This window comes from Dermacentor albipictus, chromosome 10, assembly GCF_038994185.2.
Source record: "Dermacentor albipictus isolate Rhodes 1998 colony chromosome 10, USDA_Dalb.pri_finalv2, whole genome shotgun sequence".
Lineage (NCBI taxonomy): Eukaryota > Metazoa > Arthropoda > Arachnida > Ixodida > Ixodidae > Dermacentor > Dermacentor albipictus.
Genome location: NC_091830.1, coordinates 46,294,858 through 46,310,591, shown reverse-complemented (window position 1 = coordinate 46,310,591; position 15,734 = coordinate 46,294,858). Strand labels below are relative to the sequence as shown.

The 15,734-nt window shown below is 48.9% G+C and overlaps 2 protein-coding genes across 2 annotated transcripts in view; both read right to left on the bottom strand.

The window, feature by feature from the left end:
- Positions 1-385: 385 nt before the first annotated feature.
- LOC139050310 (pneumococcal serine-rich repeat protein-like) lies at positions 386-2,857 on the bottom strand. The gene has a single exon (XM_070526543.1). The coding sequence runs from the start codon at positions 2,855-2,857 to the stop codon at positions 386-388; it is 2,472 nt and encodes an 823-aa protein (XP_070382644.1).
- Positions 2,858-8,599: 5,742 nt separating this feature from the next.
- The window catches only part of LOC139050405 (kinesin-like protein KIF18A), a 48,710-nt gene continuing 41,575 nt past the window's right edge, over positions 8,600-15,734 (bottom strand). The window contains exon 16 of the mRNA XM_070526712.1: positions 8,600-9,581. Coding sequence (XP_070382813.1) covers positions 9,385-9,581 — 197 coding nt within the window. The 3' untranslated portion in view covers positions 8,600-9,384. The remainder of the gene's footprint in view (positions 9,582-15,734) is intronic.

The window sequence follows — 15,734 nt, the reverse complement described above, 5'->3', positions numbered from 1 at the left end:
CACCACGCTTGTTGGTTCAGTTGACGAATGTTTCCCAGTTTATAAGGCCGATAAATCTACGAGCCTTTCTTCGTATAACTGTCTACTAATTTTCTATCGCGATCGATGCTTCGCCTTCCGGGCGAAACTGCGACTTTTTCCTTGCGGTCCCCACGGGAAGACATACACCAGAAATTGCTCAAATGACAAACCGCTCTTTATTATATTTACTGGCGCTGTGAACGCACTGTTCTTCGCAGCAAAATATCTCGAGCGAAGTCGAAAACCTCCGCGAGTCGGCGATTACCACCGCTCACATATAACGTTGCCACAGCGTCGACACAGAAGGTGCGCGCCAGGCGACCGCAGATACACGCATCTCGACGTCGGGCTACTCTCGGTCGCTTCACTTCTTTTTCTTGTCGCCCCTGCGGCCAAACGGCCAGAACATGGCTGCCCTGTCGCGACTGCTCAAGTCCACGTGGATGGTGACATCGTCGCCCTCGACCACCGTGGTGGCCCTGGGTGGATGCCTCTCGCTACCCGCCGAGGTTCCCGTGTCGGTGCCCGTCAGCGTGATGTCAGCAGTGGGTGGCATAACGCGACACCGCACCGACGACGCAGAGACCACGCTCGTCGTCGACTCGGCATCGACGTCCTTGCGTGGCGGCGCCGCTGCGGCAAAGCCCTCGACCCTGGATGGGCGGTCGCCGAGGTCAGCGCTCGCGTTGGCGAGCGTCGCCGATGGAAGTGCGCTGCCGGTCGCCAGCTGGGTCGAGTCCACAGGGAGGTCTTCTTTTGTCTTTCTGGAGTGGCGCCTGTGGACTCCCTCAGCGTGCCTCTTGGACCTGCCGTGGCTCCGTCGACGATGGTGGTGGTGGACGCCCACGACTTCGTCGGAGACCCTCTCGGCGCTATCGGACGACACCGCTTGTGGACTTACCGGGCTGGGTCTCTCCGGTTCGACGTCTTTGACCGACGTGGCCGCTCCGGACGAGGCGTCGACAGCAGTGGCCACAGTCTTGGAGGTCCTGTGCTTCTTAGCGTGCCTTTTATGCACGCCGACCGCTCGACTCGCCCCCGCGGATGTTCCGACAGCCTCGCTACTTCGCGGAACGCCGACTGGAGCCTGAGCGGACAGCCTGGCTTCTGCGTCGCGTTCCTCCCGTTCGCTCGTCCACTGTTCCAAGCGGAGCAGTGGTGCGGTCTTCAGAGCGGCAGCGCTGTCTCGCTTGATGGCTTTCGCGTCTGGATGACTGCCCCTGCCAGCGACATGCACCATGGCTGCGTCGGTGGCCGATGGAATAGCCTTGCTGCCCTGGTGGAATCCCGCGTCCACTAGCTCGCCCGGTGCCCTAACGGAAGTCGCTGGCTGAGAATGGCCTCTCGCGCTTTTTCTGCGTCGTGCAGCTTCAGCAGTTTGCGATGGTGCGGTTGCGCCGGTGGAAGCGGAAGGCTCCTTGCTGGCGATTGGATGCCTTGCCACACGGGAGCGCACCTTGTCCTTCGAAGGGGCCCCGGGTGTATCGTGCTTCCGACGCGCCTTATCTTCGCTGGCGGCACCTGAATGCACATCGCCACCCGTGTACGAGCCCTCCTCCGGAAACGAAGGCGATTTCTCTCCCGGGCCGTGAGCGGTTTTCGCCGACTTGCCCCTCGCTTTCTTCTTGTGGCTTCCGGCCTTCGGTTTCCGCCGCTTAGCCTTGTCTTTCTTAGCGACGCTTTCGGCCGGGCTAGTAGGCGCAGGGCGTTTGTCGCTGGCGATGGGCTCCTCGGTCAACAATAAGCTTGTTGGCGAAGAGAACTCGGCTTGAGGCTGGCTCGCTCCACCAGCAACCGCGGACGACGAGTCCGTCACCGCGATAGACGAAGGCTTTCCTGGCGCTGTCTTCGTCGCTTTCTCGCCAGCGCTGCCCGACGACGCAACGGACGCTCTCCTGGACACCTTGCGTTTGCGGAGAGCAGATTTCCTCGGCCATTTCGCGGCCGCGAACGGTTCTGCCAGCTTCTTGGTCGGCGGCGTCTTGCCGACTGCTGCTTGATCCTTCGCCGCAGCGCTGGCGAGAGACGCGGTCTCGGCCGTCTGCGACTCTGTAGGCTCGCGCACATTTGGCGGCGGTGACGCTTGACCTTTCTTGCGGGGACTGCAGACGTCCCTGAACGTCTGCAGGCTGTCGTTCTCCTCGAGCAGCTCTTCGGGTTTGATTCGGGAGCCGCGCTCCCCGCCGGACCAGGCCGCGTCGTCCTCGTCTTCCGAGCTCTCCGCGGAGGTAGGAGACCCGGAGGAGACGTCTATGACGACGGCTCGTGCGGGAACGGCACACTCCATGTCCGTCAGCGGCGTACCGCCACCGCTCGCCTTCCTCTTGTCCTTCTTGAAGGCCATGATGGAGCCCCTGCGAGGATGCAAGCCGCGTCGTTTCCTGCCGAACTCGCTGCCGCTGCTGGAGCTGCCAGCTTCCAGAAACTTCTCTCGGGTCTCGCGGATCTTCTGGAGGCGTTCGCGCTGCCTGCGACTGCGCCGCATCTGCGTGTATATGTCACCTTGGAAGGCCAGCTCGTTCTGCTGCGACGTGCTGGGCTCGGGCGACGTGTCCCCCGGCTCGCGGTTGACCCTCGACAGGGCCTCGTCATCCGTGGCGACGCTGTCGTCCGTCAGGCTGAGCACCTCGGCTTCGGCCTCTGCTATCGGCTTGGGCGGCGCGGCCACGGAGCGTTGACGACGCAGAGACGTGATCCTGTCGCCGATGCTCTTGGACAGCGTCCGCACGGGCCGGAACATGTTGCCGAACGCGCCCGATTCCCATAGCTGGACGAGAACCGTGCCGTACTTCTCGTAGAAGAGCGCCGGGTGGAGGGTCCACGCCATTCCCGCCATGGCCACGGCGAGCAATCGACACCGATGCCTTCTCGTCGGAGCTCTGCGACGTTCGGCCTGGTAGCGCGAAGCTAAAGCGACGCTAGTGCGAGCGAACGTGGCGAATGCCGCGCGCTATGCCTTCACGAGAAGCCACTGATGATGATCTCTTCAAACATGACACGTAGCCCCGAGTTGGACGGGCCTAATGACAAATAAAGATATTTATAAGAAACTTTGGAGAAAAAGAAAGGCACTCAATGAAGAATAATAACAAAATTTTAGAAATATATAATTGGGAGACACGGGCAAACAAAGGTCGCGCACGAACTCCTCTGGGAGTTACGTATGCGTAAGCGTTGCGCCACTTGCTCGTCTGCACGCTGCCCGGTGTCTTTATCAATGTTATGAAACGTCGTCTGGCCAGTACAAACGACAGCGCTGCAGCGACACGAACTGCTGCGGACGGCGGCGCAAGATGAATTGACGACGCAAGCAAACTACTGCAGGCGGCGTCGCCAGGTGCGCTGATGGCGTTCCGATCATTATAAGCCGTTATCGCTCTTTAGCGCCTTGTCCATCTGCTTTGAACCATTATCAAGGGCGATCAACTGTACTCCGGAGGCGGCTGCGTATGGCGCCGCCGCGCAGGCCGGTATTCTCGGCGCTTAGTTCGCGTTGAAACTAGACGCGCGTGCCGTATCTCGAGAGCGATCTGCGATGGGGACACATGTGCTCTGTGTTCTCACCGCTTAGTTCGCGTTAAGGCCAGAATACATGGAGCGAATATGCGACGAATAGTCGGCGTTCGACGCCCGGCGGCGTACGCGCGACGCTCGGCGGCGGAGAAAGCGTCGTTCGCCGCCGATCTAGCTGGCGCAGAAAAGTTCGTCGGGCGTCGACGATACCGGAAGCGGCAAACGAGCGGCGCCCCAAAGCGAGCCAATCAGGTCTCACTATCCGCCCCAACTTCCGACTAGGCTTCCCCCCAGTGTTGCCACAACGCATGGGATCGCCACTTTCTTTAAAGTACATCGGCACATGAATGTCTCAAACACATAAAAAACACTAGAAATCATTTCTAAACAAAATTTTACGCGCTTTTAGAGTATTCTGCAATGCAAAAACGATAATAGTTGTCGTTAAAGTTTTTTTTGTGTCATGTGTTTCACTACAGCGCATTTGCCTGGTCTAGCCATACTGATAACAACGCAGCGACTCGCCAGCGGCCGCCGTGTCTTCGCTCCATGTAGCGCAGCCCGACGAAGATACGGCGTCGCGCCGCGGCAGATTTTCTGCCGCCCGAACTTCGTCGTGAAAGTTCGCTCCATGTATTCTGGCCATTAAAGCGACAGGCAACACGAAGGTCATTCGCTCCCTTCTGCGGTGCCTATCTTGAAAGCGATCTGCGATGGGGACATGTGCTCTGTGTTCTCACCGCTTAGCTCGCGTTAAAGCGACAGGCAACACGAAGGTCATTCGCTCCCTTCTGCGGTGCCTATCTTGAAAGCGATCTGCGATGGGGACGTGCTCTGTGTTCTCACCGCTTAGTTCGCGTTAAAGCGGCAGGCAACACGAAGGTCATTCGTTCCCTTCTGCGGTGCCTATCTTGAAAGCGATCGTCCTACGTGACGGACAGCTTAGAAATGCCTGGGCAGGCATACAAATGCGAACGCATTAAAGAAAAGTCGCCGTTTCGCCCGGAAAGTGAAGCATAGCTTGCGATAGCGAATTATTAGACATCTATACGAAGCAAGGAAAGTAGTTTTATGGGCGTTATAAACTCGTAAACGTTCGCTTACCAAGTAAATTAACAAGCATGGTGCCAGGCACGCACTCGCAAACATCAACACATCTCACTCGATGACAGCGGACACTCGCTGTCAAAACGCTGGCGTGTGAAAGCGCGGCCGCGGCAGTGAGCGAAGTGACCTTCGTGCTGCCTATAGCTCCAACGGAAACTGAGCGGCGAGAACACTGCAGCGCATACGAAGCTACGAGCCGTCGGCGCACCAACACTCTGTTCCCATCACAGATCGCTTTCAAAGACCGCGCTAAGCAGCTACCTCCGAGTCACTGGGCATGTACCAGTAAGTGTTCGCCACATTAAAGATTACATGGAGTTGTACGTGCCAAATTCACGATCCGATTATGAGGTGCATGCAGGGGGTTCGGGCCCCGCAGCCCCCCCTCCCCATTAGTCTGCCTATGGATTTAGGTGCACGTTAAAGAACCCCAGCTGGTAAAAATCAATCCAGTCTCTCACTGCGACGTACAGTACTGCCTATGGATTTAGGTGCACGTCGCAGTGGGAGACTGGATTGATTTTGACCAGCTGGGGTTCTTTAACGTGCACCTAAATCCATAGGCAGACTACGGCAGAGGGGGGGTTGCGGGGTCCGAACCCCCTCCGAAGCTTTCTGGGAGGGGGTTCAGAGCGTCCGCTCCCCGGTGTTGCTAAGTACACCCCACCCTCCCTAACCTGTCATTACCAGAGCTATGTTACCCAGATCATTCGAGGCTTCTTTAGGCTTGCCTCTACCTTTTCACCTAAATTTTATTGTGGCTAAAAACTTATTGCGTCCTGGCTGGCGCAGACGTGCACGGCTTTTAATTCATACTTTCCTTTTATTTCTGCAAATCCTCACAATAGGAAGAAAAGCGCATTAGAAGCGCCAGCCGCAGCTAACACGTCTACATTTTTTCACTTCAACATTTTCTTAATTTCCACTGTGGACACCATACACATGGCAAAATACATTTATATATACACAGGACAAAGCTCATCATATATTTTAAAGAGAAAGAGGTAGCCAATTTACATTTCTAATGGTATGGATAGCCTATGCATAGAGAATGAATATGCTGTATGTTCACCTCGCTTCAAATTGCTTTGCATTTTTTTACCCTGATAAAAACTTGCAGACTTCAGCGACCCCTTCAGCAGAGTCTTATCAAAGCGTGTGAAATGCACGCGAATGATACCTGCCTCAGTACTGCTTCTCTTTCAAGTAGGCAACGTTAACAAGACACTATCGCACATCTGAAAGGTCCTTTTCTTGTCTTTGGAAACTGAAAACATACTTGCAGTTGACGACTGCACAAGCCTGTTTGAACCATCTAGCAATTTTGCATGCTCTCAAAGAACTCTGCCACAAAATCAATTTAGATAACATTGCTGATGTTCATTGCCAGATAGAGTGCCCAAATTAACATTCTCATTGATGGTGAAACCATCGCATCGGAGAATTAATGTCTAACAGAATGGATAACTGGGCAAGACGAAGACAAGAAACGAAGAGAGCCGACAGGATGAATGCCTTTAATGGGAGAAAGGTGCCAAATTGCAAGTCGAAGCAAACCACCTGGCTTAGAAAACAACAAAAATGTTGTACAAGGGAACGAAAATGGGGTACATAACTGCACAAGCAGGGCGACGCTTTTTGGGCATGGAAACGCACTTGGTTGCGCTAGTTGTAAAACTCCCTAGTCAATCCTGAGCACTTTATTCTTATTTATAATATGCTGCATGAGCAGCTCAACAATGAAATCCCTTGTTCCTACTTGCTCTCATGTCCTTTCACACTTCATACATCGCCTTGTCTTATTTGTTAACATCGTTCATTTGAGCACCTGGTAATACTCTATAATCCTCTATTAAGCTGCCAAAAACAATTGAAACCAATGGCATAAGACATGCTTTGGCAAGTAATTAAACTACTGCTTTATGGAGTCATACTGCCTACTGCTAATTATACCCCAAATTGATATACGATGTATATAACCAGAAATTGTTATATAATGTGCGATTTTTATATATGTTATGCCTTATCCTTTACACTGGCCTTTCATCAGGAAAAGATTTCTTGATTGTACCCATTTATTAAAACTTTCACAGGGCATTACATGGTGTTTTCTTTTTCATTGATGTGCTTTTGTGTTACTTGATACGCACAAAACACATATGTCCCCGTGTTTAACTGAATCTGCCTGTTGCATGGCTCATCCCAGTGATGCCAGTCTTTGGGTAGTGCTAAGGGGACTTGGGCTGCGAAATTGAACTGTGTTCTATGAGGTTTTCTAAATACTCATATAAGGCCGCACTTCAGGGAACAATTCTTTGAGGTCACAAAATTTTTTCGAGTACAACTGTTATTAAAGGTCGTGTGTGTGTGTGTGCGTGCGTGCGTGTCCTTGCGGCAAGTTGTTTTTTCATCTACTTTCATTTCCATTATTTTATTATTTCATTTATTAAGCACAAGTAATTTCCCTTATGTTTTCCTTGGTGTCAGTGTTTGAATTTTTACGATACGACCAATAAAAATTGGGCTCCTCGGTTATTCCCTCTCATCCCATGTATATACACACACACACACGCATATATGTGTTATATATAATCATTCGGGAAGCTGGAGCAGTAGGTGCCCAAACCACGATTTCATTATGAGGCACACTGTCGTGGGGGGCTCCAGATAAATTTTGACCACCCGAGGTTTCTTAAAGTGCACCTAAACCTAAGTACACGGGTGTTTTTGCATTTCGCCCCCCTCGAAATGCAGCCACTGCGGCTGGGATTTGATCCCGCAACCTCCACGCTTAGCAGCGCAACACCAAAGCTCCTTAACAGCCCCAGCAGGTAACATTTTTATTCCTTTTTTTTTTATTCCATTGCATGGTATGCGCAGAGTTTTGCTTGTTGGTGGTTGGCCCATCTCACGAGTGCGCACAGTAAAAATGCAACAACACGTCAAAATTCATTCGCCTACAGCCTCGCAAGCGGCACCTACCTGAAGCCCTTTCCCCTGGACTATACGAGTTGCTTCACTCCCCTTTTCAGGAGCCCTCCGTGTGGTGGTGAAGCATAGGACAAAAGGTCAAGTTTAACATAATTGAGACAAGAAAAATAGCAATGCAGCAATGTTCTACAAAAAAAAAATGACAGTCCAAATTGAACCCAAGACCCCGCACTCATGAGCCCTACACATTTACGCAGAACCATGAAACCGAACGGAAAGCACTGCTATTACACAGGTTCTGCATTGGCTGCTGTTACCCATTCACTGTAGTGTTACGAGTACTATAGCGAAAGGACCCCTCCCAATTGTCAGTTCCTTCAGTGTCACTATTTTCATCCGTCTCGTGTGCAGTGGTCTTTGCTGCTTATCAAGCATTTGGCTTGGCATCTATTAATTCGGTAGAGGCCTACCTCCCCATTTTCTTACATTAAAAAACAAAAAGAAGGAACAGATTTGCGGCTGGAGTTGCAAACTGCTCATCACTCTGCGCAGTTCAGTTTCTTCACCTGTGTAACAAACAGCTATGAATCGGGTCCTTATGCGACCAGGTATAATAGGCCTTCTCACTGTTCATTTCAGCAGTGGGTTCGTTTCTCCCCACTCTTTGCACTGGTCTTGACAATTCATAAAGAGATCGGTCTGCTGTTCATCCACGGACACACACATTCTTTATTGAAGTGGATTTCATTTAGGCCTTTCACAAGAGAGATGGCATCCTGCTATAGTTAGCAAACAGCCTGCTGAAGAGTAGAACTCCCGTATAAATTATGCTGCTGCACAGTTCAAAATATTCACACAGGCTCAGGCATTGGATATGATAGGTGAACACAGAAAAGCTGCCCAATGCATCTGAACACATCAATACAACCACAATGTCATTTACAAGGAACCATGATATGCTTTAAGAATAGTGCCAGTTTTCTAAAGCACAATAAAGAATGCAACAAGGCAAATGAAGCAACCCACAGCAAGTGAGAAATTTTTCTTTGCGACTGTTCCGAAGAAAACACTGACAGCAGTCCACTTCCACTTTAGAACAAGTAGAAGTGAAGTAGGCAAAACATTTGCGTCGTCAAAACTAAAAGCTGCGAAAAGCGGTAAAAGGCCAATTTTGATGGAAAAATAAAAAGCAAGCACTCCCTAGCCATTCCAAATTACAAGAGGTGTTGATGGCCACTAATCTCAAAAGTTGCCGAGCTCGAGAACTGCGTGCACGAACGCCAACAATTGCAGTCTAGGCTGCACAAGTCCGTAGCACCAAAGCTGCAAATAAAAGCGCTGGGACACAATTCCAAATCTGACCAAATCACACTGCAAGTCGCGGAAATTCAAGAACACTAGAATGCAGAAATGGCCACGAGAAGGGTGTTCCATCTCCCCGCCACACACTACTATAGTGGCCTGCAGGAAGCTTGGAAACGAGTCACTTGAATTTGCTTCTGGAAGAGTGGGCCCATCTTGCAGGAAGCACAGTTCGGACAAGCACGACAGAGTTCCGAAAGCACACAGCGCAGTTACAAGTGTCTAGTGCACGCCGGAAACTGCGGCAAAGTTGTGGGTCCCGTGGCTGGTAACGGTCGTGGCTTTCCCTGCCAAAACTTCACTGCCCTTAGGCCAAACACTCACCAGGGTCAGCAACTGAAAGCGTTAAAGTACAGTTCCATGGTCAATGACTAAAAGTGTTAAAAATAGCTGTTCTGACAACTTGTAGAGGCGAGAGCCTGTTGCATTGGCCCTGCCTTGAGCACTGCCTCACTGGTTGGGCCTGTTTTGAGGCTGGCGGTATCTGCTTGCAGACTGCTGCTGGCCCCTGTTGGACAACACGAGGGCAGCCCGAGAAGTCGGAGTCGCAGCCGGCATCGACCGGGGCAGACTTGATGTGCTCAGGCTCTTTCGCATTCTGCTCCCCACGGACCGAGGGTTGCTTCTGATGCTGCTTCTCAGTGCCGCTGAAAAAAACGCGAGTGCTGATGTTAAATTGTGTCACGATGTGTTTGAGCAAAACAGGAAGCAAAGGAAGACCCACATTTTGCCACACAAAACAGTGGGCGTTCCACTTAATTATGTCACTGGACTTTGTATCCTAGCATTATGATCAGGTGGATGACACTATAGACCCTTTTCACGAAGCAGCTTGCTTTAGAACAGTGGTTCTCGGCCATCAATGTGTTGGGGATCCCTTGTGCTCTGGTGGAATGATGGAAAACCCCTTGCAGAGACGGGGCGGTGCAGGTGAGGAGGAAGCAGGGGGGGGGATTCATGCTGCACAACATGCAGCGTGATACAGGTGCCTTTTATTGCTGCCTAGCAAAGTACCATATGGTCAAACAAACAAAAGCACCACGTCATTTCAATTCGGACAGCTTGTTGATACGTGGTGCGGTCAAGCTTGAAGGGTCCTGCACCAGGTCTGGCCATATTGAGCTGACAAGTGCAGAGCATACAATGCGCGCTAACGATCGTGTTTGCAAAGTATTTCATCGCTTCGTGCTGCGGAAAGGTCTGAAATTTCAATGTGAACGCTGTTTTCCCTTTACGTCAGGGCGACCGCACTCCAAGCCGGATGGTGACGTACACGTGTTCCTGCGTCTACGTACTCGTGTTCGCAGGGCGACATCAATCATCGAGGCACGCAGCTTCGAGAATTATTATTTGTGTGATCTGTTGCTTGAATTGACGAATTAAAGCTTAGAGAAATAATAAAACACACAAACTGAATGTCTGCATGTTTTTCTTTTACTTTGCACCGCAGCAAGAGAGACAAAACCGTTATGCAGTCGCGCGCACAGACACCGAAACTCATTTTCTACCACGTTCCAGCGTGGGATCACGCTCTGTGATCCACTCAGAAATGCAGCTGAGTGCTCTCATGCATCTAGTGCTTGAGCAATCATGCTCTGTCAGAAATGTAACTGGCTGATTGCTAATACACTCTGCTGCGTTCATGCTGCAAAATGCAGAATGCAGTAGTTGACTGAAAGAATAGCAACTGGCATACAGAAAAACGGAACGAACCTGTGTGACCAAGTCCACGAACCGCCGCTACACAAGGCCTACCTGTGCCCTCTGCGATGCATGGCTTTCCTTGAGGATTAATAAAAAAAATGCTCATCCACCAGCGCTGTATCGCTAAAGTACAAAGAAAGGACTTCAACCCCAGAACGTCGGCAGAAGTGAGCACCACTTGTTACTCAGTGACAAAGTAGCACCGTTTCCCGACACAGTAAGTTCCTCGCATGTTATCTACGTACATCCAACCAGACACACACTTAAACTTATGCTTAATCTATTGCCTATGTATCAAGATTAAGTGAATGAAATCAATGCACTGAAGCGTGGGTGACAACTACAACAACAGCATATGAATGTTCAAAGCTGAATGTTTCACGACGGTACACAGAGCAAGTGAGTGGCTAGCAATAATAAGACTTTGCTGAAAGCTATTACAAGGCACAGAACATCTGTGCTCCAAGCCTTAATGATGTGCAGGAAGAACAAATCTACCGCAACTGATCACTCCCATGAGCAATTAGGGCCAGAGTGAACAACCAGAGGGCGACTGCACCTAGGCACGCTACAGGGTCAGAAACATAAGCCGCTGCTTCAAAGTTATTGGCAAATAAAAAATGAAGAGCAAGACTCTATAATCCCAATTTAATTCGGAAGCGAAAAGTCTGGACAGCTGGGAAATTTCAAGCCCCGCTTCCAGAACTACACTGACTGCTCACAACATTTTGACAAGGCGTAATGAGCTCAGAAAGCTCTTACATGTTCTCTAAATCTGCGGCCAAGGCTTCATGTCATCCACGCAGTTGCCATCTACGATATCTGCCAAAACAGAGGTTTGCCGAGCCACACCAAGCGTCATGCACATCTACTGTAAACACCGAGGCGATGGAGGCAGCCGAGGCAACCAATGGACAAGCCACCACGTGATCAATAATGGTGGCACCCATGGGATCGCCGTGGAAAGGGTCCGTGTCTACTTTCGTGGATAAGAGTGGAAGATAAGAGGAAGCTTTGGGGCAGTTCTGGGAGCAGCAAATTTTGCACTTTGGAGCAGGTTTCGGAGCATGAATTGTCCATTTTGGAGCAGTCAACACACGTTTTGGAGCAGCCTAGTAAAGGTCAATATGAGCAAAATACAGACATACAAAGAAAAGGTGTTCCTTATTTGATTTTCGGAACATTATTAGGTTACGGCAGATCAGTTCTGCGGAAGCCTGCACGGCAAGCAATATTCATGACGGAGAAATTATCATCCACGTGACTACAGCATGAAGCTACAAGGAAACCCATACAGGCTTCTCAGAAGCCACCATAAAATTATATACCAGAGGTGCTAACTAAATGTGGCCTCGAAAAAAGTAACCGAGGGCTTTCCATTCTTAGGCTTGTGTTATGCTAGTCACATTTTCTTTTCTTAATTGTGAACAAGTAACTATTAATTTTAATGAACTGATATTTATTACCTTGCTTCTCCAACAAGCTGCCAATGCAAAGGTTGTGGAATACATCATGACCGATAAGAATACATGTCAACCTAGGTCTTGTGTCGCCCCTTTTTTCCAAAAAGAAAAGAAATGCACGAAAAACTTTTTTTTCCACATGATGACGCGTCCCTGCACCAGTAATATAAGTGGCCTCAGACGTAAACATCAACATTGTGTATATTACAAAAGTGCAAGCCTGGGTCACGGTCTTTTAACAGTTTGGAACGTGAACTGTTACAAGATCGCGCTACTTCACATGTGATAAGGACCAAAGATAGACACCAAAAACCGTTGACACGGGGAGAAAAAGTGCGGCCACTTGTTCCCAGTGCCACTGTTCGATGACGTTTGCGTAAAGATTATTCCAACCTTTGGTGCGCAGAAGTGTTGTCATGGTTATAGGGTTTTTTTTTTCTTGGTTCATTTTTATTTATTTCACAGACATTCTTTCTCATTAAAGAGTCTTCACGAACCATAGGTTGTTTTAAACGCTGTTGTCAGTCATTTGTCAATGTCATCCAAAACTTTTTCAATGACATCTCATCAATTAAGTAAATTTATAAATTCAGGTAATTAAATGTATTCATGCACGACGAATGAGAAATATTCACAGTAGCCAGCATGAACAACACTCAAGATATAATGAACGCTGTTCACATAGTGCCCTTTGGTAATTTCTAATTCTCAGCAGCCTTAAGTCAAGATAGTAAAATACTGCAGAACATCCATTGTGAATGCTTAGTGCCTATGGTGCTGGGCTGCTCAACACGAGGTCATGGGATCGAATCCCAACCAAAGCACCCTTGTACTTAGATTTAGGTGCATGTTAAAGAGCACCAGGTGGTCAAAATTAATTCAGAGTTCCCCACTACGGTGTGCCTCACAATCAAACCACGATTTGGCACACAAAACCCCATCGTTTTAGAATACCATAGAATACCTGTAAAGTGACATACTGGTCATTGCATGTTTGCCAGTATTTCACATCGCTTGCCGAGAAAAGGCTCCAATATAATTTTGAAAACAACAAAACGATGAAAAAATGTTCGCTGGCTTTCTGGTCTGCATTGACCAATATTTTGAATAAGCTTTCCTATTCGGGCTTAACCGTGGTTCCACCAAAGGCACCATAAAACCAGTATAAAACTGGCAACCAATATTTTGTTCGCCGAACAATGGTTTATTAAAATTTTTGAACACCATCTGCACAAGTCACATCGTGAATATCATAGTCGCGAACGCAATTTAAGAGGTTTGCGGTTTCGCTGAACGTTTCATTACAACCCCGATTTGGTCACCAAGGTTGACTAAACGTGAAACATTACATCCTTCGCTTCCGTGCTGCAGCAGCAAGAGCCTGATATTGTGTGGCGCATCTAGGCGGGAAATAGTGCAGCCCGAGTGAAAATTTGAGCGACGATTGTGGTTGCCATTGGATATTTGTGACCAGGAAGTTTCACAAAAGCAATCGGGTCATTTGTTGGCGTGCAGCGCTATCATCCCGGCAAGCAGACATGGTGCACGTGCTAAATAGATGTAGAATATCACACGCATGGCATTCTCTCAATATTGAGTGCAAAGATTTATAACATAACTGTACGACCTTGTTCATTCAGCGCGCCTTTCCATCCTGACTGCCCCATGAAACGAGCGCCAGTTCAAATAATCTTTAGCTGGTCTGCCTAAATGCAAACACATAACATTTTTATAAAACATTCATAATGCATTGTATAACATAAAACGGTTTTCATTTTTCTGTGGCCTAGTTACAATTATGCCACCGAACAGGCCCACACTCTTAAGTCGCTGACGCTGAAACGTATTGCTTAGGCCTGGATTGCAGGGCTAAACGCTAACCAACACATGTCTATGGGCTGTGTGGTTGCCACTGAACAAGCACTTCCTGCTAAATTTTGCAACTGCATTCGAAATTAGTGTTTTGGCACAGGTTGGCACAGCTCTATGGTTCGGTTCAAGGTGGCACAATTGACGCAGCACTTCCATCCCTGGTGGATGAGCACCACAAAGCATGAGAACGTGGTTTTGGGACTGGCTCCATCATGAATGAAGCTTTCAAGTCTGCCATTGGCAACCGTTTGTTATAACAGTTCTTGCGTAGGTATAGTCTAACCGTTTTTTGTTTGTTGTTGCCCCTCTTTGTAAAGCCCCGAAGCCCTGAGAGCAAATAAAATGTCCAAGTGGAACATCACTGCATTTTGCGGCATAATTGGGGGTGGGCTTTGTTTTCTGAAAACTTTGAATGCTAGTCAAATGTTAAACAGTAAACTCCCATTAACTCAAAGCTGCAAGAACCAGAAAGAAAATTTGGGTAAGCAAAGTTTGGAGATAAGCGAAATCACGAAAATAGAAACTTGCTGGCCACACACAGACCACACAGAGCCTTTCCAAAATGGCACCAGTAATATCCTCAGCCATGTGCATCGGCACACGTCAGATCAGCGTCTATGAACAACGCATTACTGTCACCGTGCCAAGACAGCTTGCTTGACGTGGAGTCTAGACAATTGATCCTGTTGCAATATTCGAAGCCAGTAGTCCGAGCGTAACTGCTTCCAAACATTCAAGAAAGCCGACACCGTTACTTTGGTCATTGCAATTAATTCCACAAAAAATTCACTATGCAAACAGAAAGTGAACTGTGGAAAAGAATAATTGCCACGCCTTTAGCAGATGTCCCGGAAGAAGGCAGCATTTATGTCTCACCGTCACTGAAGCATGAAGCAAGTCATGATCATCAAGCCGTGACCTTACTAAAACCATCGAGTTTTGTAAAATAACTAGAGGGAACTGTGGCACTAGTGTCTATGGCAGCTGCAAGTAGGGTGGTTCAGCCTGAACGTGAATGATGGTTAGCGCATAGATTTGGCTAAACTTCATCCTTCTGGCTTCAAACGACTTCGTGACTATGTAAGCTTATTTTCACCAAAGTACTATGTAATAAATAATTAAACAAGCATTGTTAAAATTGTCCGACAGCAGGATTCGAACAGAGGAACTCTAGCACAGAAGCCAGATAGTGAAACCATTATGCCACGGACAAGCAGAACCGCTGCAATACGCCTTTTGCATTGCGCTGTGGCACCACCTTAGCGAGCTCCGCTAAAACAAAATGTACGGCACTGGGCTGCAGCAGGGCGCAGAGAGGCACGCTGCATGAAGCGAGCAGAAATGGATTTGTGCATTCATCAGCCATTGTAATTTTCATTTTGTGGGACTACTATACTTTCTGGGCAGGACACCGAAGCCTGCAACGACTCTGACACGACTTACAGATGCAAGTTGTTGAAATATGACGACAGGCTTTCGTGCAGCGACGCCGACAAAACCAGCCACCGTGTGATGTACCTCTGCATGGACACATCCCACTGTAACGCGATTGCCATGCTTCTGTTCCTACTGTTACTACGTAGTCGTACTCAATATGAATTCAAACATGCTTTGCAAGTTCAAATGTACGAACATGAGCACTCGCCAGCTTCCCACACCAAGTTAGAGCTGGGAACGATTCCACTACGGGGAGGTTAGCCATATCGTAGCAGCTCACTTCTTGCATTTGCCACAGTTAGAACTGCACTGAAGATATGCTAA